Source organism: Typopeltis vanoorti, chromosome 6, assembly GCF_054136105.1.
Source record: "Typopeltis vanoorti isolate ZY-2024b chromosome 6, IOZ_Tvanoo_1.0, whole genome shotgun sequence".
In the NCBI taxonomy this organism is placed as follows: domain Eukaryota; kingdom Metazoa; phylum Arthropoda; class Arachnida; order Uropygi; family Thelyphonidae; genus Typopeltis; species Typopeltis vanoorti.
Genome location: NC_143554.1, coordinates 81,810,494 through 81,837,164, shown reverse-complemented (window position 1 = coordinate 81,837,164; position 26,671 = coordinate 81,810,494). Strand labels below are relative to the sequence as shown.

The 26,671-nt window shown below is 34.6% G+C and overlaps 1 protein-coding gene and 1 pseudogene across 1 annotated transcript in view; both read right to left on the bottom strand.

The window, feature by feature from the left end:
• LOC150105637 (putative N-acetylgalactosaminyltransferase 9) overlaps positions 1-26,671 on the bottom strand; it is a 67,373-nt gene that overhangs the window by 28,649 nt on the left and 12,053 nt on the right. The window contains exons 3-6 of the mRNA XM_090394277.1: positions 19,113-19,290; positions 14,411-14,620; positions 14,148-14,265; positions 7,266-7,451 (exon numbers count right to left, since the gene is read on the bottom strand). Coding sequence (XP_090250403.1) covers positions 7,266-7,451; positions 14,148-14,265; positions 14,411-14,620; positions 19,113-19,290 — 692 coding nt within the window. The remainder of the gene's footprint in view (positions 1-7,265; positions 7,452-14,147; positions 14,266-14,410; positions 14,621-19,112; positions 19,291-26,671) is intronic.
• LOC150105638 (U2 spliceosomal RNA) lies at positions 22,443-22,621 on the bottom strand (annotated as a pseudogene).

Sequence of the window (26,671 nt, the reverse complement as noted above, 5' to 3'; positions counted from 1 at the left end):
CTGTTTGTCAAAATTAGACACAAAAAAAGCCCATGGCCTTGACGGCATTCCTCCAATTGTCCTGAAAGTCTGCACAGCAGAACTGATTCCTATCCTATGCCGTTTATACACACTCTCCTACTCCACTGGTATATATCCCAAAGCCTGGAAATTGGCCTATATTCAACCCATTCCCAAAAAGGGTGACAAATCGCTGGCATCTAACTACCGCACTATCTCACTCACCTCAATCCTATCTAAAATGATGGAGAAAACCATTAATTCTTAACTCCTACTCTACCTTGAAGGCACCCAGCTATTAAATGACCACCAGTATGGATTCCACCGATGCTGATCAACAGCTGACCGGCTGTCATATATCACCCATCTCTGGATATATGCCATGGAAAAATTTGGCGAATCCCAAGTAGTCGCACTTGATATCTCTAAAGCCTTTGACCGGGTCTGGCACAAAGGCTTATTAAGCAAACTCCCATCATTTGGACTGTCTCAGGACTTCTGCAGATGGATTGCCAACTTCCTGTCTGGACGCACACTATGTGTGATGGTAGATGGCTCCCTATCCTCCCACTATCCAACAAATGCCGGGGTCCCACAAGGTTCAGTTCTCCCACCGACCCTCTTCCTTCTATACATCAATGACCTACTTCAGTTGACCTCCAACCCAATACACAGTTTTGCAGATGTCAGCACATTGCACTCCTCCATTACATTTGATAAACCTTACCTTGTACATCTCACTTCAACCCACAGAACATCAACCACAACTTCGTTTAACACAGACCTCCAAAACATCCTCCGGATGGGGCTCAGATAACCTCGTCAACTTCAACGCTACTAAAATCCAGTTCTGTCTTATTTCACACAAAAAAGAACCCTTTTCCCCCAGTATTATTTTCGATAACACTCACATTCCCAGACAAGATGAAATCTCTCTTCTCGGAATTACCATGACATCAGGCCTCTCCTGGCATAAACACATCAGATCCATTGCATCCTCAGCTTCCAAAAAACTAGGCTTTCTATTTCGCTCAAGACGCTACTTCACTTCAAAACAACTGTTAACCCTATACAAATTGCAAATCTGCCCAGGTATCGAATACTGTTCTCACATTTGGAGTGGGGCTCCTAAAATCTCCCTCAAAATGCTTGACTCAATACAGAGGAGAGCAATTAGACTGATAAATGATCTATCTCTTACTGACTCACTCCCGCACTCTCACATAGACGCTTAGTCTCTGCAATTTGTATATTCTACAAATATTTTCATGGAAAATGCTCATCTGAAACAACATCAATAATTCTCCCACTCTCTACTTACAGCCACCTCCCAACACCTCTTCAACAGTACACCTCGAAACCCACAGAACAAGTTTCTTTTCCTCCTCCTTCATCTGCTGTACTGTGGAACAATCTTACCCATGATGTATTTCCCAGGAATACAATATACAGGCTTTTAAATCTAATATTAACAAGTTCCTCCTCTCCCATCCCGCTACCCATGTACGGTACTAAAGTACTATAGGATGAACAGACAAACCTCTCGTATATGGGCACAACATAAAAAAAAACAAACAAAGAGAAGAACTACTTCTTAAGAAGCAAATTTACTTAATGGCATAATAAAGGAATAAACAATTGTTATCGGGGTCTTTAAGGGTCAAATGTATAACTGAGAGGAGACCTCCACATAGCCTTTAAAGGAATGCAGAGAACCGACAAGGACTTCTGACCTAATGTCCAATCCTCACCTTCTCGTGGTACACCCTGTTCAGTATCTACCTGGATATTGAACAAACGAGGATGGGCTGGCAATCTGGGATTTAGCCGACCAAATTGTATTCTTATTGGCTTAAACCAATATACAAAATGATGGTACAACATGACAAAATTTCATGCCAGCTGGGGTGTCGCCCGGTTAAACAAGAACCCCGTTGTTTTCGCCAGTGAACCAGGGTGAACAACGAAAAGTCAGCTACTGGAACAAATCTGAAAGCACACCCCAACTCAACATCACCAGAGTTAAAGATCGGTACTATCAACATAAGAAGCATGAATGGCAAAGAAATAAAGCTAACCGAGGAATTAGATAAGTACCAGATCAACATAATAGGGGTGACTGAAACAAAAAAGACAAAAACTGGTGAGATCTTTCTGAGCAATAAATACAAAATGTTATATTCAGGAAATAACAATCAAAGAAAAGAAGGAGTAGCCATGGTATTCAACACTAAACATGAGACTAATCTTCTTGAATGGTAGGTAGTCTCAAGTAGAGTGATGTGAGCAAATATCAGAAAAGGGAATCGGACAATGAGACTTATTTGTACCTATGGTCCCACAGAAGGTTCTACTAAGGTAGAAGTGGAGGAATTATTTGATGCTTTAGAAAAAACAACTGACACAATGAAAAAGGAAAAGTTGTTCTTGTTGGGGATCTAAATAGCAAAGTAGGAAATGATTGTCAGACATACAAAAATATTTTGGGAAAATCTGGAGAAAAGAGCAAAGCTAATAATAATGGCAAATACCTGTTGGATTTCTGCTCAGGACATGGACTGGTTATTACTAACACCATGTTCCAACATAAAAATGTGCACAAATTCACATGGAGAGAAGAGGCAAGGAATAAGAAAAGTCTCATTGACTATGTTATTGTTGATAGTGATGTTTTCTCCCTGGTGCAGGACACCAGAGTGTACAGAGGATTTGAAATTGGAAGTGATTAGTATTTAGTCTTGAGCAGGATAAAACTGAATTTTCATATTGAAAAGAATAACATGTAAGAAAGTTTTAAAGTGAATAAAAGTTGAGCAGCTCTCAGATGTGAACTGTAGACTAAAATACACAAAGATTATTGAAGAAAAAATGAAAGAGTCTGAGAACGGGAACCAAACCTTGGAGATTCAGTAGCAAGCCTTGAAGAAAACCCTGATTGATTCAGCCAGAGAGGCATGTGGTGAGGTTATCTGCAAGGATAGAAAAATCAGACCTCCATGGTAGACACAGGTAGTTAAAGGGGCAGTGAAGGAAAAGAAGAAAGCATATCAAAAGTTCCTGTCATATAAGTCATCTTGTGCTCTTAGAGAATACAGAGACAAATGTAAGAAAGCTAAACACTGTGTAAAAGTGGCTAAACAAAAGTCATGGGAGGACTTTGGCAAGAACATAGAAAATAAATATCAAGAAGGTGGCAAAATATTCTGGAGGTTGTTGAAGAAGCTTAGGAATGGAGAAAAGAGTGCTATAAAAGGAATTAGAGATGATAAAGGTGACATGAAAACGGGAGAAAAAGATATCCTTGAAGTATGGAGTAATTACTTTGAAAAACTGTTAAATGAAACAAGCAGTGATGACAGCACAGTGGTAAAAAACATAAAAAACACTGACCAAGCATGCAGTCAGGAATACATATCCATACTTATAGTAGAAAAAAACATCAAAGGCTTGAAATGTGGAAAGGCAGCAGGAGTAGATGATATTCGACCAGAAATGCTGAAGTATTGTAGTATAAAAGTCTTACAGTGGCTGCACTGCATAGTTCAAAAGGCTTGGACATAGGGACGAATTTCCGATAATTGGAGAAGAGCTCTCATAGTACCCATATATAAAAAGGGAAATAAAATTGAATGTGAGAATTACAGAGGTATTTCCCTACTGTGTGTTCCTGGCAAGATCTATGCAAGTAAACTTGAGAAATGGTTGAGAAAAACTGTGGAAGAAAACCTTGGTGAAGAACAAGCTCGATTCAGGCCAAATACAGGCTGTCAGGATCAGATCTTCACTTTACGACAAATAGTTGAGAAAGCATGGAAATATAACAAAGATCTGTATTTAAGTTTTGTCAATCTGGAAAAGGCATATGCCAAGGTGCCAAGAGAGAAGCTATTCAATACACTATAGTTATATGGTGTCAATGAAAAATTATGTCAAGCAATACTTAGTCTTCATTTGAGTTGTAAGTCAGCAGTTAGAATTGAAGTACAGGAAGATGGTTTAATGCTAAATCTGGTGTGAGACAAGGATGTTCATTATCTCCTCTGTTATTCATTATCTATATGATTCACATTATGAGGGAAAGTGGTATTAAACATGATATCAGAATTGGAGATGTTAATGTCAGCTCTTTGCTTTATGCAGATGATGTTATACTTCTAAATAAATCTGCTACAAGTTTGCAAGATTCCCTGACTAAATTGAGTAACTGTTGTAATAGATATGGTATGAAGGTCAGCAATAAAAAGACAAAACACAATGAAAATAGGTAGAATCATTGAAAATGTCAACTGCGTTGTGAACAGAGAACCTGTGGAACAAGTAAAACATTTTAGCTACTTAGGCACGATTTTTAGTGAAGATGGTAAATTAAATATGGAAATAGACAACAGAATCAACAAAGCTGGTATGGTAGGAAGTCAAATGAATAAATTCATATGGAATAAGAGAGAAATTAGTCGGAATACTAAATTAGCTGTATAAACCAGTTTTAACTTATGGATCTGAGAGCTGTGTCAGAAGTAAAACACTTGACCAAAGACTAGAGACTGCAGATATGAGAGTCCTGAGAAACATTAGAGGCGTGAACAGATGGCATCAATGGCAATATCATATTAAAAATGAGGATCTTGACATTATCAGTCCAGGAATGCGTTAGCAGAGCTAGCCTCAGGTGATATGGTCACTTAAACAGAATGGGTGAGGAAAGATTAGCAAAACAAGTGTTCTCTGCCAGGTTGGCAGGAAAACGACCCAGAGGAAGACCAAGATATAGGTGGATTGATACGGTACAAAGTGCTTTAGATGATAGAAAAATAATATCTGATAATATTGGAGCCTTGACAAGTAACAGGCTGATTTGGAGGAAAATTGTATATAGGAAGTTAGTAATAATGTAAATTTTTCATGTAGTACTATCATATCCTATACACTCTTGAGGGTATATGTCAGGAATTTGCTGATGATGACAATTGTTATCTTAGATCACATTGGAACTGAAGTTTGCAGGTAGGAATGATACACACAATCACCTCTCAACTATGGTGCCTGTGCAGATTTGTGGCAACACTTCCAATTGTATGGCAGACTGCAAGAAAAAGAAGAAGGATTGCCAAAATTTTGATTCAAATCAACTAGAGAAACTTCTTTCTAGTCTTTATTTTCAGCTATTTCTTGAGATAGTTGCCCTTTGGTGCATGCTATTATGGTTTTTAATATAACAAAACCTAAGCTAACCTAACCTAATCCTGCAAGTGGAGAAAACTAACCACAGAATTCACTATTTCAGACGGCATCAGTTAGGACTGAAGAATACTAAACAACTAAAAGTTCTTTCATCTCCATGCATCTATCTAATTGTACTCAAATGCTGTGCACTAGAACTAACAAATGTCTTATACTGTCTCTACATTTTTTATGCTCAGCTGTGTTAAGGTTTCTAACGAATTCAATAAATAAAGATATTAATTTTTATGGTTGGTTACATATGTAAATTAAATATTAAAAGCAGCTTTTATTTCCTTCAATATGAAGCCTAAAAGGTGATGTGTGGAGGGAGATTTACAAAGAAAGGATGTGAAACACTTTTCTCTGCTTGTGCTAAACCCTATCAAACTGGTCATTTTTTTATTTTATCATGGAGATCTTTTGTTCATCTTTAGCTATCTCAGCAATCATAATTTGTAGTAAAGCCTAACAGCATACCATTAAAAGTGTAACACTTTGAGGTTGTAAATATTCCATCTACATTCATTATAATGTAATGTATTATAATGCAAGCAAGTATAAAGCAAGGACATATTCTCATAGGATTCTTCATGTGAATCACATATGCTACCTGAATATGCTACATTCATTGCAATCATGCTTTTTTTTTTCTTCCAGTGTTTCTATTCATATTACTGGAGGAAAAAAAAAAAAAAGATTACAGAAAAAGGAAAAAAAAAAAAATTCAATTTTGGTAATATATCTTCAAATTAAGTAACATTCAGATTTTTTCACCTAACTGGCAGCTGAAAATTTCGATCTGGTTCATGAGAACATGATGAAGATGCTATACTATTATGTCCATTACTGGAGTTTTCTTCATTCATAATCTATGTCTTGGGTGGTATAGGAACTAAATTTATTATCATGAATTACTGACCTCATTTTTTATTTATTTATTTTGTATGGTGATTCAACGGCCGTGAGCTAATTTTACGGGGAGGTAAGGCACTACCTCAATCCCCCCTATTTTTATCTGTGCTCGGGACCGGCATAGCTGACAATTCAGACCTATGGCCGGAGGGATTGTCTTAGGTATTCCTGACTGTATCCGTGTGTGTGTGTTCACAGGGGCCTGTTGGCAGGATGGAAAAACCCCAGCTAAACTGGGGAGAAAAACCATGCTGTCCATGCCCAAGACCAGCTAACTTGGTTATGGCTGAGGAAGATCCTTAAGCTCCTCTCATCACCGAAGGGAATCGAACCCCGGCATATGGTTGCGAAGCACAAAGCCACTAGGCTAACCACGCAGAAACTGACCTCATGATTTCTGGAAGGTCTGAGTATTTCATTCCATGTTTCAACTTTACAGAAAAGCCAGAGATGACTGTTAAACTGAAGTAGCAATCATCTACAGAGGTTCTAGGCTTCATTTAATCAGCCTCTTTATAAATGAGTACACCTACTGAAACATATGTGGAAGTCCAGGTCGGTTTTATCATAAATAAAATAGAATGTCTGCACTGTTCATACATACAAAATAATGTGTTATGTAACTTTAGTCACTAATTAAAATCATAGTCTTCCCTTTGTGCAAAAACTATACCAAAATGCACACCCCAGTCTGAAAATCCAGATGAGCAACTTAAAGTGATGCTCACATTTGACTGCTTTCGCTTCTCTTCACGGTAGTGATCACAGCATATGTGCAAGACTATCTCATCTGATAGTGACACATCCATGTGTCACATGATAGCACACAATGTTACACATCATATGATGATATAATCCTTGTGCACCTACATGTGTTGGAGAGTGCCAACTTTGAAATGACTCAATATAACTCAATGCTGCTTTGTCAAACACATTTTGTTAGACAAACAGCAGGGTGATGGACCCATACACTTGGCATTTTTGCATTTAATTTGATTATGTTAAAATAATCTACTTTGGCCTGAAGGAAACTTTTACTGTTGTAGAATGTTATATGAATACTAGTATTGGCATAAATCAATAGTCCATATTGTTGCTACAACACAGTCTAGGTATTTAAATATATTTACCAAAAGATCTTGCCTGTACATGTAGAAATAGGCCTTGTATTCATCCATCCATACCTCCACTGTACGTACTGTATTAATTCCATGTGTGTCTTTATTACCTGGAAAGCTATATGGATGGAAGTTGCGAAAGATATGGCCAACATGAGAACAAGGTACAATCTCCAAGGATCCGCCACACATCCAGGCCTACACAATGTGAGAAATAAAAACTTTACATAATTATTCTGAAATGAATAAAGTAAATATATGTAATTATCTTGTATACAACTGGACAAATTAATTAACATTACAAAATATACTGAAGTCCTCAGTACCTAGGATGCAATCAATAACCTTCACCAAATTTACAATTTTTATTACTGAAGTAAAATACTCAATGTTGTTGTTGTTCCTCATTATCGTACATAATACTATCAATTAATGCAATAAATTTATTTATTGTTTCCACAATCACCGCGCATCTTTCACTCACACCAACCAGAAAAATTTTCCCTCACACTTCTACTTGCACAATCCTTATAAAGCTTCTAAAGATAGCCTCTTGTTCTGTCCCTATCTCTCTCTCTCTCTCTCTCTCTCTTTTGAATGAAAAATCTTTTCTGCTTTAATCTGGTATAAACTCATCAACTTATAGATCTCATCATAACATCCCTTATTCTATCTTCCAGGCTTTGCAAATGGAGTTCCCTCAATCTGTCCTCATATCCAATATTCGAGGGGACCTAATATCACCCAGTCACTCTTCTCTGGATTCTTCGCAAAAACCTATGCATCTCTGTAAATCAGGTGACCAAATCTGAGTCAACAATCTGAATAATAATTATATTTATTTAAAAAATATCTTACCTGTACACATAGAAATAAGCTTTGTATTCATCCACACTTCTACTGTATATATTGTATTAATTCCATGAAACTATAGCCTCTATTTCTATATGTGAATACCCCACTGTTGCAATAATTTGTTGTATTGTGTTCATAATTCTCAAAATGTGGTTCCTATTTCTAGTTTACCAACAACTTAGATCCTTGTTGGAAGTTTCTCCACTTGGTTATATTATAAGTTAAAGATACCAAGAAATTATATACTTGGTTTAATCCTTTATCCAAGTGTAAGCAAACAAAGTTTGCACCTGAAATATAATCAGGAATAAGGCAACTCGTATATAGAAGCTAATGATTTCACAACACTTGCCTTCATATCCCATAATGCAAAGCATATATCCTTAGAGGTATGTATAATGCTATGCATTATGGGAAGGGTCACTACCCAGACCAGTTTCGATCTTTATTGAGGTCTCATCAGTGGGAGCCAGACCCAGAGGTAATACTAAGGTTGAAGTAATGCAGAAGCCATATTTTCATATACCAGTTGCCAAAAGAAAGGGTGTCACACCTTATTATTAAAATACTCTGGATTAGAGATAGTTGTTCGGAAGCTTTTCCACTTGGTTATACTATAAGTTAAAGATACCAAGAAATTATATGCTTGGTTTAATCCTTTATCCAAGTGTAAACAAAGTTTGCACCTGAAATATAATCAGGACTAGGGCAACTTGTATCTAGAAGCTAATAACTTCACATCACTTTCCTTAGTATCCCATAATGCAAAGTGCATAGCACATATCCTTATGTGTATGAAACAAAATCCTAGCTTCATATTTTACAACAACCAATGGGGCCTGTCACACAATAAGTGTGAAGGAAAGTGACAATGCGTTCAAGTTGATCAAAGTAATAAGGACTATTCTGTACTCCAAGAAAATATTTCTACTGCCACCACCACATGTTAAACTGGATATTAAAAACTTTCTTAAAGCATTGAGCAAAAACAAACTTGCATTCCAGTATATAACTGAGATTTCCAAAAATTACATACTAAGCTACTTTAGGTTGATATATTTTAGTGGATTTCAAATTAGGGAAGTGTTAAAAATTGGAAGAATTTAAAGATTATCATCATCATCAAATTCCTGCTATGTACCCTCAAGGGGTGTACAGGATATGATAGTACTACATGAAAAAAATTATTTCATTACTAACTTCCTATCTACAATTTAGCTCCAAATCAGTCTGTTACTTGTCAAGACTCCAACATTATCAGATCTTATATTTCTATTGTTTAAGGCACTTTGTACCGTATCAATCCACCTATATCTTGGTCTTCCTCTGGATCGTTTTGCTGCTAACCTGGAAGAGAACACTTGTTTTGCTAATCTTTCTTCACCCATTCTGTTTAAGTGACCATACCACCTGAGATTAGCTCTGCAAACGCATTCCTGGATGCTGACAATGTCAAGTTCTTTCCTAATATCCTCGTTTTTAATATGATATTGCCATTGATGCCATCTGTTCATGCCTCTAATCTTTCTCAGGACTCTCATATCTGCGGTCTCTAGTCTTTGGTCAAGTGTTTTACTTCTGACCCAGCTCTCAGATCCATAAGTTAAAACTGGTTTGAATTCTGTCTTGTATACAGCTAATTTAGTGTTCTGACTAATTTCTCTCTTATTCCATATGAATTTATTCAGATGACTTCCCACCATACCAGCTTTGCTGATTCTGTTGTCTATTTCTATATTGAATTTACCATCTTCACTAAAAATCGTGCCTAAGTAGTTGAATTTTTTAATTGTTCCACAGGTTCTCCATTCACAACACAGTTGACATTTTCAATGATTCTGTCTATTTTCATTGTCTTTGTCTTTTTATTGCTGACCTTCATACCATATCTATTACAACAGTTATTCAATTTAGTCAGACAATCTTGCAGACTTGTAGCAGATTTATTTAGAAATATAACATCATCTGCATAAAGCAAAGAGCTGACATTAACATCTCCAATTTTGATATCATGTTTAATACCACTTTCCTTCATAATGTAATCCATATAGATAATGAATAACAGAGGGGGATAATGTACATCCTTGTCTCACTCCAGATTTAACACTAAACCATCTTCCTGTACTTCCTTCAATTCTAACCGCTGACTTACAACTCAAATAAAGACTAAGTATTGCTTGATATCATGCCCGATTGACACCATATAACTGTAGCGTATTGAATAGCTTCTCTCTTGGCATTTCCCTTTTTATATATGGATACTATGAGAGCTCTACTCCAATCATCGGGAATTCGTCCCTCTGTCCAGGCTTTCTGAACTATGCAGTGCAGCCACTGTAAGACTTTTATACCACCATACTTCAGCATTTCTGGTCGAATATCATCTACTCCTGCTGCCTTTTCACATTTTAAGCCTTTGATAGCTTTTTCTACTTCAAGTATGGATATGTATTCCTGACTGCATGCCTGGTCAGTGCTTTTTACCACTGTGCTGTCATCACTGCTTGTTTCATTTAGCAGTTTTTCAAAGTAATTACTCCATACTTCAAGGATATCTTTTTCTTCCGTTTTCATGTCACCTTTATTATCTCTAACTCCTTTTACAGCACTCTTTCCTCCATTCCTAAGCTTCTTCAACAACCTCCAGAATATTTTGCCTCCTTCTTCGTATTTATTTTCTATATTCTTGCCAAAGTCCTCCCATGACTTTTGTTTAGCTAGTTTTACACAGTGTTTAGCATTCTTGCATTTGTCTCTGTATTCTCTAAGAGCTCAAACTGACTTATTTGCCAGAAACTTATGATATACTTTCTTCTTTTCCTTCACTGCCTCTTTAACTTCCTGTGTCCACCATGGAGTTCTAATTATTCTATCCTTGCAGACCACTTCGCCACATGCCTCTCTAGCTGAATCAATCAGGGCTTTCTTCAACGCTTGACACTGAATCTCCAAGGTTTGATTCCTGTTCTCAAACTCTTTCATTTTTTCATCAATAATCTTTGTGTATTTTAGTCTACAGTTCACATCTGAGAGCTGCTCAACTTTTATTCGCTTTAAAACTTTCTTACATGTTATTCTTCTCAATATGAAATTCAATTTTATCCTGCTCAAGACTAAATAGTGATCACTTCCAATTTCAAATCCTCTGTACACTCCCTGCACCAGGGATAAAACATCACTATCAACAATAACATAGTCAATGAGACTTTTCTTATTCCTTGCCTCTTCTCTCCATGTGAATTTGTGCACATTTTTATGTTGGAACATGGTGTTAGTAATAACCAGTCCATGTCCTGAGCAGAAATCCAACAGATATTTGCCATTATTATTAGCTTTGCTCTTTTCTCCAAATTTTCCCAAAATATTTTTGTATGTCTGATAATCACTTCCTACTCTGCTATTTAGATCCCCAACAATGACCAACTTTTCTTTTTTCATTGTTTCAGTTGCTTTTTCTAAAGCCTCAAAAAATTCCTCCACTTCAACCTTAGTAGAACCTTCTGTGGAACCATAGGCACAAATAAGTCTTATTGTCCAGGTCCCCATTCTCATATTTGCCCACATTACTCTACTTGAGACTACCTGCCATTCAAGAAGATTAGCCTTGCATTTTGTGTTGAATACTATGGCTACTCCTTCTTTTCCTTGTTTGTCATTGCCTGAATATAATATTTTGTATTTATTGCTCAGAAAGATCTCACCAGTTTTTGTCTTTTTTTTGTTTCAGTCACCTCTGTTATGTCGATCTGGTACTTATCTAATTCCTCAGCTAGCTCCATTTCTTTGCCATTCAGGCTTCTTATGTGGATAGTATTGATCTTTAACTCTGGTGATGTTGAGTTGGGGTGTGTTTTTAGATTTGTTCCAGTAGCTGACTTTTCGCTGTTCACCCTGGTCCTGGCGAAAACAGCGGGGCCCTTGTTTAACTGGGCCACACCCCAGCCAGCATGAAATTTTGTCATGTTGTACCATCATTTTTTATTTTGGTTTAACCAATAAGAATAAAATTTGGTCGGCTAAATCCCGAATTGTCAGCCCATCCTCGTTTGTTCAGTATCCAAGTAGATACCCAATAGGGTGCACCATGAGAAGGTGAGGATTGGACATTAGGTCAGAAGCCCTGGTCGGTTCTCTGCATTCCTTTAAAGGCTATGTGGAGGTCTCCTCTCAGTTATACTGCTTTGACCCTTAAGCACGCCATTTCAAGAGTAGTCTTACTAAAATAGAACTAGAGGTCTGGAAATTGTCTGGAAATACTGTTGAAAGTTTTTGAATAACAACAAAACTAAAAATTATAAAAACTTTAGTTGATAAATTTTTAACTAAGTACCACAAGATAGAAACCATGCTGTTATGGAAGATTCACTTCATTCCTCCTGTACCTTTTTTCCCCGTGAAGATCTAGGTACAGCAAGTGACAAGAAAGATGAACAGTACTACCAGGCCATCACAGATGCAGCAGTGATACCAGGTTTGCTTTGAATTAAGGACACAGAAACTACTAAGATTATAGACTATTATTTTATATCTGTTAATTGCATGCACTTCTGACCAATTTGTTTTGCACAATGAAAACTGTCTTATAGTGGAAACAAACTAACTCACCTTCAGCTGACAAGCCCTTAAAAAGGTTTGTTGCATTTTTGATGTGGATTCAAACCCAGGTTTTGAATCCACATCAAAATGATAAATAAATGGCAAAATTTATCTTTCAAACAATTTTAAATTTGTATGTAACACTTTAACATTTATTTTTCTCACTTAATGTAGATATTGTAAATATGAATTTTGGCTTTATATAATCTCTATCTTTATATCCATTTTAAAAAATTCTACAAATAAACAAGTTTTACTTCCAAATTCTATGCTATAAGATACATAAAATCCACCTGTTTATCAAAGTTGAAAAATATTTGTTGACCAGTGTTATTAAAATTCTGTAGCAAAGCAATATATTACTATGCTTATTGGCTTATGAACAGTTCAATTCATTTAGTTTTGAATGCATTTAGATTTCACTAGCATAAATGATAAAAAAATGAGAACAAATAAAAATAAAGCAAATTATTGCTGAAGGTATGATACATTCAGCTTATGTAAGTCTTAAGTGTTAACCCATGATCAAGAAAAATCAAATAGTAAAAGAATAAAACATCATAACTAGAGAAAACTAAGAAAATAATGAATAAATTTATTAATTTATCGAGAAACCTGAAGTTTTCAACCTTCATTCCTTCTAGATGAATTTCAACCATCAATGATAAAGTGGCTTATTAAAAAAAATTTATGATTTTGGCTATAACTGGTTGAGATTCTTTATAAGAAGTTTCAATGCATGGAGTATACAACATGTAAAAGACAGTGTAATAGTGTCTGCTGATCCCAATATAGCTTCAGATCAACATTTATCCATGGATATCAATAATTTAAGTGTGATGGATTTTAGGAAAATAGGTTTAATGTTATAGCATAAGGTTACAATCTTGATGTTATATTTTTTAATCACTGCTTATCATTTTGTTTATCAGCTTTTCTAGTCATTAAATGGAAGAATACTGCAAATGTTATAATTATTCTCTTCTATTCCTGCCACAAAAAATCTCAAAACTAATAATTACAGCAACATAGAACTTTATGACTGAAAAATAAATACTGTCCGACCACAGATACGAGAATTTCAGTTGGCTCGGTGCCAAGAAGAGTCAATTCATGTTGAAGGGGAGAAAGAAATAAGGTGTTGTACCAACTGGCCACCAACACAAGAAATATCACATGCTTTATACGTAAAATTTTCCAACTGTTATACAAGCAAAATAGTTATCACTTTATAAACTACAATATCCATAAAAGAGAAGTTAATTTTCTGACGTGTAATAATAAACAATCATCCCACAATATGGATTGATTAACCTATTATTGGAATGAATTGTCCTTCTTCTGACATGAGCAGAAGTGTCGAAGGGTCTCGCATCTGTGGGCGTAGAGTAACATGATCAAAATTTTCAAGAAATTTTAAGATTTCAGTTGCATGTAGCTCACCCTAAATGACAACTCAAGATTTTCTCCTCCCCAGATATCCATACCAGGATCATAACTACCGATCTCCCAAAAATATTTTCTATCCATGGCAAATAATCCTCCAGCCATTGTTGGAGATCTATGAAAATTAATCAATTGCAAAACTGTATTCATAACATAAGTTCTTTAAACAAATTTCAATAATGAAATTAAAGCATAAGCAACAGGACAATGCAATACAATACCACAATAAACATAAATGATTAAAAAAAAAAGTACAAAACCTGGTTGGTGAAATAGAACTGGCCTTCCTTTTCTCTTCCCATTCCGGAATTTCAATCCATGTAAAATGCCCACTCCAGGTAAAGCCTCCTATCTGAAAATAATCTCCATTACTGGCATAATATTCCAGTGTTTTATCATCAATGACATCAATTATTGGGCATAACACAGCTTTTCTGTATTCTTTAATTCTTTGTAATAAAGGTTCTAACCTAAGAGAAAAATAATAAAGCATGAGCTTCAGTCTATTCCTAAAAAATGTGAAATAAATTAATATTATTCATCATTATTCAAGGATTTAAGGCTATTATGGTTTGTTCCAGATGCTATTTGTCATGTCTTTAAAGAATAGCTCAATCATCTTTTTTCTAAATGAATAGTTTAGAATTCAATAATGAAATTATAGCATCAACAACAGGACAATACAATACCATAATAAACATTACTGATTAATGATTGGGAATAGCTCAATCACCTTTTTCTAAATGAATAGTTTAGATATACAGTTGGCTTCATATCTACCGGCCTAGTGATGGGAGACCTAAAGCAGTTTGAAAAAAGTTCTAATGTTGGTCTCTTGAATAGGATTTCCATATTATCTAATCATTAGCCTATCCAAGGTACTAAATACTATAAGTTAGCAACATTTCATTAGTGTGATATACATAAAAAAAATACAGATGATGAAATATTGTGTAATCTATCTATTTGCATTATTTTACTATGTAATTCCTCTAGTACTAGTTCTTGGTTTAAATGTCATTATTTTTACAATTGTTTTATGATCAGAAATGTAATAGTTTTGTTTTTTGCCTCCTGTTAACACACACACACACACACATCAGGGACGAATATTCCGGGGTGCTAGGTGTGTGTTGCTCATCCACGAAATATCAGTATCACCGATATTAATTTTTGCATTTATTGCTGTTAAAGACTCCTCCAATTGTTTGCAGACTTAAAATTGAACACAATATACTAATGCTTCATTGTCCTCTTCAGGAGGGTAATAAAGCATTAGTGCTTCATGAAGAGGGCACTTTTAGATGCATAAACATTGCGTCACATTCATGTTAATAGCCCAGGTGTGCTTTTAAAATGCTTGCATTTTAAAAGCACACCTGGGCTATTAACTGGGTGATGATGCTGGGTGAGCTAACATTTTGAGCTCACCCAGCATCAGTGTTTGGTTATTGTGTCAACCAATCCAATTGAACGTTGTCACTTGTCATGAGTTGAGAGCTTTCTGTATCTGATGGCTGTATTATAAACAGCTGTTTATAATACAGCTGTTTACATGTTTTTGGAACTGAAAATTTGAAAGTGGATGTTAGGAGAAAAAAAGCTAATTGTTTTTTCTTTTGCTTGTGCAGTATAGCATCTGTTGAGGTTGCAAAGTTTTAACGGTATATAGAGACATTTTCATTCTAGTATTCAGAAACAACAGACAGTAAAAAATATCTCTTCCTGAATAAAAATGAATATTCTGTATATTATAAGATGTTGTTGATCTACAACAACATACCAGCATATGTGAGATTGATAAGACAGAAGAACAGCTGATAGTAAAAAAAACAAAAAACTAATGAATGTAGCATTCCCAAAAGTATGGATAATTCCAATAATGATCGGATGTTATGTATACTGAGTCTCAGTAAACAAAATAAAATTCTTGGAAAATGGAGCGAAATATACACAAACCAGAGAAATACACATAACATGCAACAAATTTTACGAGATGATTTGCTGTTCCATCAAGCCATATTTATTCCAGCAATACTCTCTCTCTTTTAATAAGTTTTTTTTTTTTTTAAATTATGCCATCATAAATTCACTTATTCATGTTTAGACTTTATAGGATCGTGCTATTAGCTCTACCCAGCAACTTATAGGACACACATATCACAAATGATAATTATTAATAATTCATTTACCATTAATGAAAGTGTTTCTACTCACATTTATTCTTTCCTATTCTTACAGGTCTTTTAAATGATGGTTCACATATTTTCATCTTTGAGTATTTCAAATATACCAACCAAATATAGCATTCTCCTTCATTATTGTTTTCTAATAAATCCTAAAACAGATTGTTCCCCTACTCTACGCAGAAGTATTCAAAGTTATCCTGCAATTAATTGCATTGGACCAATTAAGATGGGCGCTCATGCACTATGCCCTCTCAAAATGTTCAGACATTGATAAAAACAATCACACGGTCATGGGCGTCTATGGGGGGGGGGGGCACTTCCCCTGCGATCGATTAAAAAATTCTACAAATTATAATCATAAAATTGATTGAGATATGTAATCTTACACCCTCAACCCTGGGACACTTTGTCTGTCTTAAAATTTTATTATGGTTGGCCTGTTTCTGCCCACTGCGGGGGTAGCCATAAAACATGCGTTTTATTGCAGCAATAAAACACATATTCCTGTTTTTGGTTCATCTTTTTCTGATTTGTGAACAGTGACTGGTTAGTTTTTCCTTCACTAGTGAATCACTGAGTGAAGTGTGAATTGTAAATTTATAGTGAGACAAATTTAAACAGAAAAATACATTTTTATAAGGTAAGTGTATGTAATTGAATATTATTTTACTTATTATTATTATGATGATGTTAATTTTATGATTTTTTTTGCTTTTAAACTGAAATAATTTAATTTAGGATTAATTAATTAGTTGATTTTTAATAAAATATGCCAGTCAATTTTTTTATATATGAAATTGTGCTAAAAACTATTAATTCTGAATGTTTTTTTTTACAATAATTAAAGATCATTAAAATCTAATGTAAATAAATGTGTTTTAATTATATGTCAATAGAGTGCCGCCTGATTGTTTATTTTACAATGCACTAAATAAACGCGAACTTAAGAGCGGGAAACCAAGTAAGATAGCCGAAGTGTATAGTTAAGTGCAAAGAGACCATGACTGTTTGTGTAAAGTTTTACTGAAGGAATCTGTGTTAGAGAAAGAGAGAAAGAAATCAACTGGCCATATTACTGAGTTTTATGCCAATTAAAAGATACTGGTGGCACAGTCTTATCAAATAAATTTTCTAGTATCCATAGGTATATAACTCGTAGTGCAAAAGGTAGATAAACTAAGTACGCAACAGAAGAAGAAATAGTGCGAATAAGAAAGGAATATATATAAAATTAATAATAACGGTGCTAATAAATAGCAAGTAATAGCACACCATTTATAGTGTTATGAATAGTTGTACAAAATTTAATGAAAACTGGAGTAATGAAGAAACTACTATTTACTACTTTCTTAGATCTCTGACTATTTCAGAATGTTTGTTGCAATCCATCTTTCCACTGAAATGTTTTACTTCCAACACCTGGTTTCATCTATTTCTTGGAATTATTTTTTCTTTTCCCATTCTGTCAACTGGTTTCTGCTAGTTTTTTTGTTTTTTTTAAGCCCAGTATGTTATTGATATTACCCTCTGGATAGGACAATCATCCAACATGCATCCCAGAAGACAGGTCTTGTAAACTTATCAGCTGAGGTATTATTCTGGCCTTCCTCTTATTTGGAGAACTGAAGTGAGCATTCTTTGCTTTGTCACTTGGTCTCAAAGTGATGAAAGTGGAACCAACTTTCATCACTATTGATAATGTTCAGCAGGAAACTTGCTCTCAGCAGCAAACTTTCTAATAACCCACACCAGTTTCTTATGTTAAAGTGGATTGCAACTTCCCTTACCATTATATGTCTGTCTTCTTTAATCTGTGAATCACACCAGTTCTTGATCAATCAGCAAGAGGTTGATTGGCAGTGTTCATGTTTCTATCTTTAAAACATTTCACCACTTTTATGAAATAGATGCCAGCAGCATCCATGCCATATCATATACTGCCATTTTGTCATGAATTTATTTGTCACATCATGATATGCATGTATTAGACTAGTATTTTTCATTGGGTAGTGAAGAACAGATGCGGCTACTAGCATATATTTGGCAGTCTATGTCATTTCACTCAGATGTAAAATCTGGCTATGCTTATTACTTCTGGCACACAATCCATAATTATACTTCAGCCCATGTGCTGAAGTATAATTATGGACATAATCCCCATAAATATAAAACACACTTTCAGCATTTGACTTTTTGTGTGCTCATTATAGCATATTGTAGTTAAGAGTTTGAAAATAAACTAAAGAATAAGGAGCAGGACATATTTTTCCAAAAGTTACTATGATGATATTCAGTTTCAAAAACTACAATGTTCAGCTGGAATTGTTTAGCAACTGGCTTTGTAATGTTTACAAGCTCAAAAGTGTTACTGTAACTTGTGTTGGCTAAAATATGCGAATTCTGGAGATTTTGTTGAAAAAGAAAAACATATGTTACTACTAACAATAACTGTTTCATTCATATACGTATCTTGTTTACTTCAAATATTTGTTCATCACTTTTCATATGATCCTCATACATATATTTGTATCTTCACTCTATACACTATATGATTTCAATTCTTATAACAGCTATATGATTTTAATTCTTATAACAAAACTGTAACATCCTCATATATTACAAAAAAATTAATTAATTAAAAAAATAAAAAAGACTGATGAATTTCAAGAATTAAAAAAAAATGATTAAGATTTTTTAAGAAAGCATGATTAGAGTTTATGAACTTTCTTACATAAAATAAGACTTAATAACCATATTAATGGATGTGTCTTACCAGTGTTCATTAGCCTCACAATGGGAATCTAAGAAAATGAGCACATCCCCAGTAGCAACTTTGGCTCCTGCTAATCTAGCTCGTATTAAGCCTTGCCGTTGATTCATATGCAACAGTTTTAATTTGTTGGCATTAAAATGGTGTGATATGTATGACTGTAGCTCTTCCTTCAACTCTTCTGCAAATAAATGGAAAAACAGTTCCTGAGCTCTATGCATTCTTGAAATTCATACGATGATTCATATAATATTTAAAATACTGCTTAAATTTATTAATTTAGAAGTTCGTTCCGATATTTAAGACATTCAAAAATTCAATTATTTACCAAACACTTGAAAATCAGAACAGTACATTATATGAAGTTTCTGCTTGATTAAGATATTTTTTAGACCACCAGGATTGTCTATCCTTACCAGAAATTTATAACATCTCATGTTTAATATAGAACCCAATATTTTTTGACGGACAAAACATTTTTATGTTACTTCATTTGAGAGAAGAAAGCAAAGTTATCACATAAACCAAATTTGGAATTGCAAGGTCTGTTCTTGGAAGTGTTAAGTCCTACAAAATCTTTTAAATGTAACAGAATAAATGGGTTTATTTTAAATAAATTTTGTCACAATGTCTTAACTTCAGTCCCAAGATATTAAATATGGAAGCTCATCACAGGTGTACAAGGAGAGCATCTCTAGCATACAATTTTCTGTAATGTGAGCAATGATAGATGACAAAAATCTGTTCTTCGAATCAACTCAGGTCATATAAACCAAACCTTTGTTAGATTTTGTAAATTCATTTTAAATAAATTTTGACTTAACTTCAGTCTAAAGATACAAGTCTAAAGTTACAAATCTAACATTAAGCAGGTGACTGTTTTTAGATCTCTCATTTAATGCATCAGTTTTTTTTTTTCTTTTCTAGAACACTCTGATATCATGTCAGAAAACTTCGCTTTACTAAAAATCTATATTTCTATATATATCATTAGTGTTTGAATGCCAACATTTTTTTTATTTTAAATATTGATCATATACAGAGAGGTCAAAAGACTTATAAACACATCAGTACTGTGTGTGGGGGGGGGTGCACCTATACTACATTATACTGGTAGACAACATCTGTAAAATGCTATTCATTACTGTTTCTTTTTCATACTATGATTAACAGAATTTCTATTTCAAGAAACTTCATTTAAGAAATTGATGTTGAAAATTTATTTATCACTAGGTTAGACTATAATAGATTTAGTTTAATCCTTTATCCCAGTGAGAGCAAACAAAGTTTGCGCCTGAAAATATCTTCAGGACTAAATATATAGTGTTTTACTATCTTATCCAGTAAGTAGTGCAACACCAAGGCAACTCGTGGCAAAGGTGGAGCAAGCTACCAGGCACTTCTAACCCAGTATCTCCCATAATGCAAAACACATTTCCTATGTGGATATGTATACTGTTATGCATTAAAGGGATTGGCCATCTACCCAGACTAGTTTCGACCTTTATTGAGGTCTCTTCAGTGGGAGCCAGGCCCAGAGCTGGAGATACCAGGCAGAAGCAGTAGCAAGTCATCTGTGCCTATGGGAGTTGCCAAAAGGTTTATCACCTTTTTTAAAAATTACTCTGGATTTAGAGAAAGATGTTGAAAATTTATTTATCACTAGGTTAGACTATAATAGATTTAGTTTAATCCTTTTCAACATCTTTCTCTAAATCCAGAGTAATTTTTAAAAAAGGTGATAAACCTTTTGGCAACTCCCATAGGCACAGATGACTTGCTACTGCTTCTGCCTGGTATCTCCAGCTCTGGGCCTGGCTCCCACTGAAGAGACCTCAATAAAGGTCGAAACTAATCTGGGTAGATGGCCAATCCCTTTAATGCATAACAGTATACATATCCACATAGGAAATGTGTTTTGCATTATGGGAGATACTGGGTTAGAAGTGCCTGGTAGCTTGCTCCACCTTTGCCACGAGTTGCCTTGGTGTTGCACTACTTACTGGATAAGATAGTACAACACTATATATTTAGTCCTGAAGATATTTTCAGGCGCAAACTTTGTTTGCTCTCACTGGGATAAAGGATTAAACTAAATCTATTATAGTCTAACCTAGTGATAAATAAATTTTCAACATCTTTCTCTAAATCCAGAGTAATTTTTAAAAAAGGTGATAAACCTTTTGGCAACTCGCATAGGCACAGATGACTTGCTACTGCTTCTGCCTGGTATCTCCAGCTCTGGGCCTGGCTCCCACTGAAGAGACCTCAATAAAGGTCGAAACTAGTCTGGGTAGATGGCCAATCCCTTTAATGCATAACAGTATATATACATATCCACATAGGAAATGTGTTTTGCATTATGGGAGATACTGGGTTAGAAGTGCCTGGTAGCTTGCTCCACCTTTGCCACGAGTTGCCTTGGTGTTGCACTACTTACTGGATAAGATAGTACAACACTATATATTTAGTCCTGAAGATATTTTCAGGCGCAAACTTTGTTTGCTCTCACTGGGATAAAGGATTAAACTAAATCTATTATATTATATTCATTTAAGAAAGAAAGTGATATCTTTTGATGCCTAAAAATTTTCACTATTCTATTTCAAGTTTGAAGGAAAAAAACGGAATTAAACAAAATTAGTACAATGAAAATTAGTTTATTTAAAGGATAATTTACATCCTAGTAAACACATTTCCAGAATGAGATAATCCCTGCTCTGCTCAATATTAAATTAGTTAAGCTTACAGTCCTATTAATTGCACACTCAGAACATCATAAAACAGAAGCAAACTGGATACTACTCATGTACCAAATCCATAAATTAATTTAATGCAATGTGGAAATCTAATATTTTAACCACCCAACCAGCCATGATGTGTATACATGTCAAGGTTACCATGGATGTGAAGTGCATATTAAAATTGGAATACCATTGATATTACATTGATATATATGATGGGTACGAAGTGTATGAGGAGTGAAATATATTATCCATATTGATAGCAATGTGGTTTACTTTTACACTTCCTAAACAAGCTATTAATTTAAGATAAAACAACTTTCTGCTTAGATAGTAAAATAGATAGAAGAACATTTCAAACTTAGCAACTCATAAGGATTACTTACATCACCACACCTACACACCGAATGAATCATACAATGCATTTAAACAACTTTATTGAATGACATGCACACACACACACAGGCAGTGGGCCCAGCATAACAAATAAGTTAAAACAGCGTTTTTCAAACTTTTCTGACCACGACCCACAATAAAAAATACATTTTATATCTTGACCTAGTGTGTACACATACACACAAATATATACATAGGCCAGAAATAATTGAGGTTGTGCAATGCCAGGCAACTCAGCACAAAGACGGAGCAAGCTCCAAGCAGTTCACCACCATCCAGAAATCTGTTTAATATCTTATGGCTCATATCAGATATTAAGCTGATAAAAACAGATACTATACTGTTATCTTAGCCAAAAGGCATAGAAGCAAAAAGTGTAGGATCTGTTCTTACCAGTTTAATATCTGAATATCTGATGTGGACCTCATTGGCTTCCAAGATGTTAAGTTCAGGAAAGAAGCAACAAAGTGCTTGTAGTATACTTCACCTTTGCTATTCAGGCACACACACACACACACACACACACACACACACACACACACACACACACACACACACACACACACACACACACACACACACTCTCTCTCTCTCTCTCTCTAAGCTGAAAGAAAAGTTTCGCTAAACATGTCGTTAAGTTAATATCAAAGATGAATTTTATTAACATCCAAATACACATTAAAAAAAATGCTAAAAAATAACAAAAACAAAAATTATGAAATATTTTATTTAATGTGTTTCATAGCAAGTGTGCTTGCTATGAAACACAGGATTCATTTTTATTTATAGGAATAAATAGTTTTGCTCAATACATCTATGCTTCAGGATGAATGAAAATATCCATGTATAGTTATAAAATATCCCTCCTCAACAGATATCATACTGCAAATGCAAGAAAAACAAGTATTTTTATTGTACCACTAAATACAATACTGATGCAATTAGAATACATCTGAAATGTCTCCACTTTATGGAACAACCGAACTCTGTGATAAACAACTCCCCAACCAAAACCACTATACATTAAGACAATAATAATAATAATAATGTCATTTTACAGTTAAAATTTAGTCGAAAGTTCAAACCAGCATACCATATATATTTAAAATGGTAAAAATGCACCCACTCAACATGGAAGTCATATGGAAATGGATACAAAACCTGGTGTGAACATGTTGAAGCTACAAAATCTATGAAATACATTCTGATATTTTCTATTATATTTCATTTTAAGAAAAAAATGTTAGTCATAACTCGCTAATGGTGAATGACCTGCAGTTCAAAAAACACTGCATTACAATATAGAGGAAAAATACTCCTGTAATATTTTCCAGATTAGTCTCAACTTGTGTATTCATTTATCCAATAAAATCAATTAAGCCATAAAAAAAGCAGATACCATATTTAAAATTGAGCCTAATTAAACTGTGTAACTGATATAACAAAAATTTTATCAATTGCACATTGTGTGAGAAAGGACACTACCTCTTTACACCATAAAAATACTAATGTCATGAGCAAGATACCTTCAAGACATGAAAAAGTTGCTTGCCCATCACCACTTATGACAGTGCTATGGTAACAATAATGCAATGTGCACGGTTTAATCATGATTTATCAAATATTTTAGCATTTTTTAACCCATAATTAATATTTTACCATTCAATATAGTGCTAGATATTTATAAATTACACTCAGTTTATGAGAATGGAAACACAAACTAAACTGAAAGGCAGTGAGAATGAAAATACAAATACCGAAGTGCACAGAGAAAACAAAACATACTCGCATTTTGGAAAAAGATGTTAAAAATATGACTGCTGTTATTTGTACATATATGATCTTATACAATCCAATAAATCATATAAATATAATTTATAATTCTCTCTTTGTCAGAGAAATGATATTAATTCCTCAGAGGAAGACAGAATTCTATCAAATATAAAAAAATAAACCACACACCATTTGACCACTCATAAGCAACAATCAGTATCATCAGTCAAATTCTTGATATGCACCCTGAGAGGGTGTACAAGATATTATAACAGTACTAGTGGCCAAAATTGTGGAAACCTTTTGGAAAAAGTGTATTTTTTATGTTTGATGGCTCATAACACCACTTTTTTTGTGTGTAATACCATAAAATTATATATCAATGGAAAGATATAGAAGTATTTTTACCTTGGGTATAAATATGTTAAAGATACCAAGTAATTTTAAACCTGGTTTTACTCCATTTCCCAAGTAAGCAAACAGACTAAAAAGTCAAGTTTGCGCCTGCAATTGATGCAAGTCTAACTGATCCCACAGGTAGTGCAGGACCAGGGCAACTCGTGGCAAAGGTGGAACAAGCTCCGATCATATTAAGATTAGTGATCGGAGCTTGTTCCAACCTTGCCACGAGTTGCCCTGGTCCTGCACTACCTGTGGGATCAGTTAGACTTGCATCAATTGCAGGCGCAAACTTGACTTTTTAGTCTGTTTGCTTACTTGGGAAATGGAGTAAAACCAGGTTTAAAATTACTTGGTATCTTTAACAATGGAAAGATAATTTAATCAAGAATGTAATGCAACAAAGTTTGTTCAATTATCTGTAGTCTATGAAAAGTTATAGCCATATAACCAGAAAAAAAAGAAGCACAACTTGCCTAGGTTGATATGAAGTAACTTTCCTTCATTTGAATGTAGCCAATGAGCATGTGTGTTTAGAGAGCCAATCAGGTGTCATCTTGTTTTGGCAATGAGCCAATAAGGTCACAGTAGGATTCAGCTATTGATGTCATATATTGGAGCTGAGAGGAGGACATTTGCCAGTGCGTTATGTGATTGCTATCAAGTTGGTTGGGTTTTTTTTTGTGTTCTTTCATTTAGTGAGCTTGTAAAACTTAATAAAATTAAAGAAATGGTGCAAAGAGATGACTAGTCACCCAGAAAGCGATCTAAAATAGTACTATTAAGTGAACAAGGCTACAGTTATGAAGAAATTAGAAGAAAAATTGGTGGAAACTTAACCAAAGGTGGCATTTCTAAATTTTTGAAGAGGTATAAGGAGACTCAGTCACTACAAAACCAGACTGGTAAAGGCAGGAAAAGGCGCACAATAGCAAGTGATAATAGAAGAATTGAGAGACTGTGCCTATGTGACAGACGAAAATCATCTGGGTGTATACAAGATGAAATGGCGCAATACAATGTGAAGTTGAGTGCAAAGACTGTTCGGTGCAGACTGCAGGAATTTGGTCTAAATGCTAGAATTCTACGAAAAAAGCCATTTTTATCTCTCAAACAAAGGTTGAAAAGATTAAACCGGGCTAAAACCCATGTTTTAGCCCAGTTAAAAGTAAAACTGGACAGCGGAACAATGGGACAGTGTTATTTGAAGTGATGAGACCAAAATCTCCCTGTTTAGTAGTGATGGCATAAAATATGTAAGAAGAAGAATTGGAGAAGATTTGCATCCTGATTGCATTACACCTACCGTGAAACACCCACTTAGTGTTATGATCTGGGGTTGTATGCTATCAAAAGGTGTGGGCAGAATTTGCGTGATTGATGGGAATATAAATGCCCAGAAATACATAAATGAAATACTTGAGTCCAAACTGAAGCCTTCTGCACGTGATCTTTTCCAAGATAATGAAGCATTTACATTTCAACAGGATTCAGCTTCATGTCATGTTGCTGCTATGTGCAAAAAAGTGGTTTCAAGATAATCATATTCCAATGCTGGAATGGCCCAGACCTTAACCCAATCGAAAATCTATGGAGCCGACTAAAGAAACTTGTTAGTCAGAAGCAACCCAGCAACAAAACCCAATTAATAGAAGCAATAATTCAATCTTGGTTTCAGTTAAAATATTATAACAGCTGCAGAACTAAAAAACTTGGTTCACTCCATGGGAAAGCATTGCAAGGCCGTAATTAACGCTAAAGGTTAGCCAACTAAGTATTAACTCACAATGTGAGAATTTTTGTATATTTAAATTATACATATTTGGTCGTTTTATAATAGAAATACAATTTTATTAATACAGACCAATTTACAATAAAACTTATATTAAAACCTACCAGTTTCGCCAGCAAACTATCTGGCTTTTTCAAGGCATTTACGGAGACATGAAAACTAGTAAATGCAAATTAAAAGGAACATAAAAAACATTGTAAACCAACTAGTAGCTAAGGTTACACATTCGCGTGACAGAGAGGACTTATTATTCTTATTCATTATCACGCATGCGTGTTTGTTGTAAATGTGTAATGCGATTACTGACTAGCTGTAGTTCAGATTGATTGATAGATTAGCTACTAGTTGGCTTACAACGTTTTTTATGTTCCTTTCAATTTGCATTTACTAGTTTTCATGTCACAATAAACGCCTTGAAAAAGCCAGACAGTTTGCTGGCGAAACTGGTAGATTTTAAT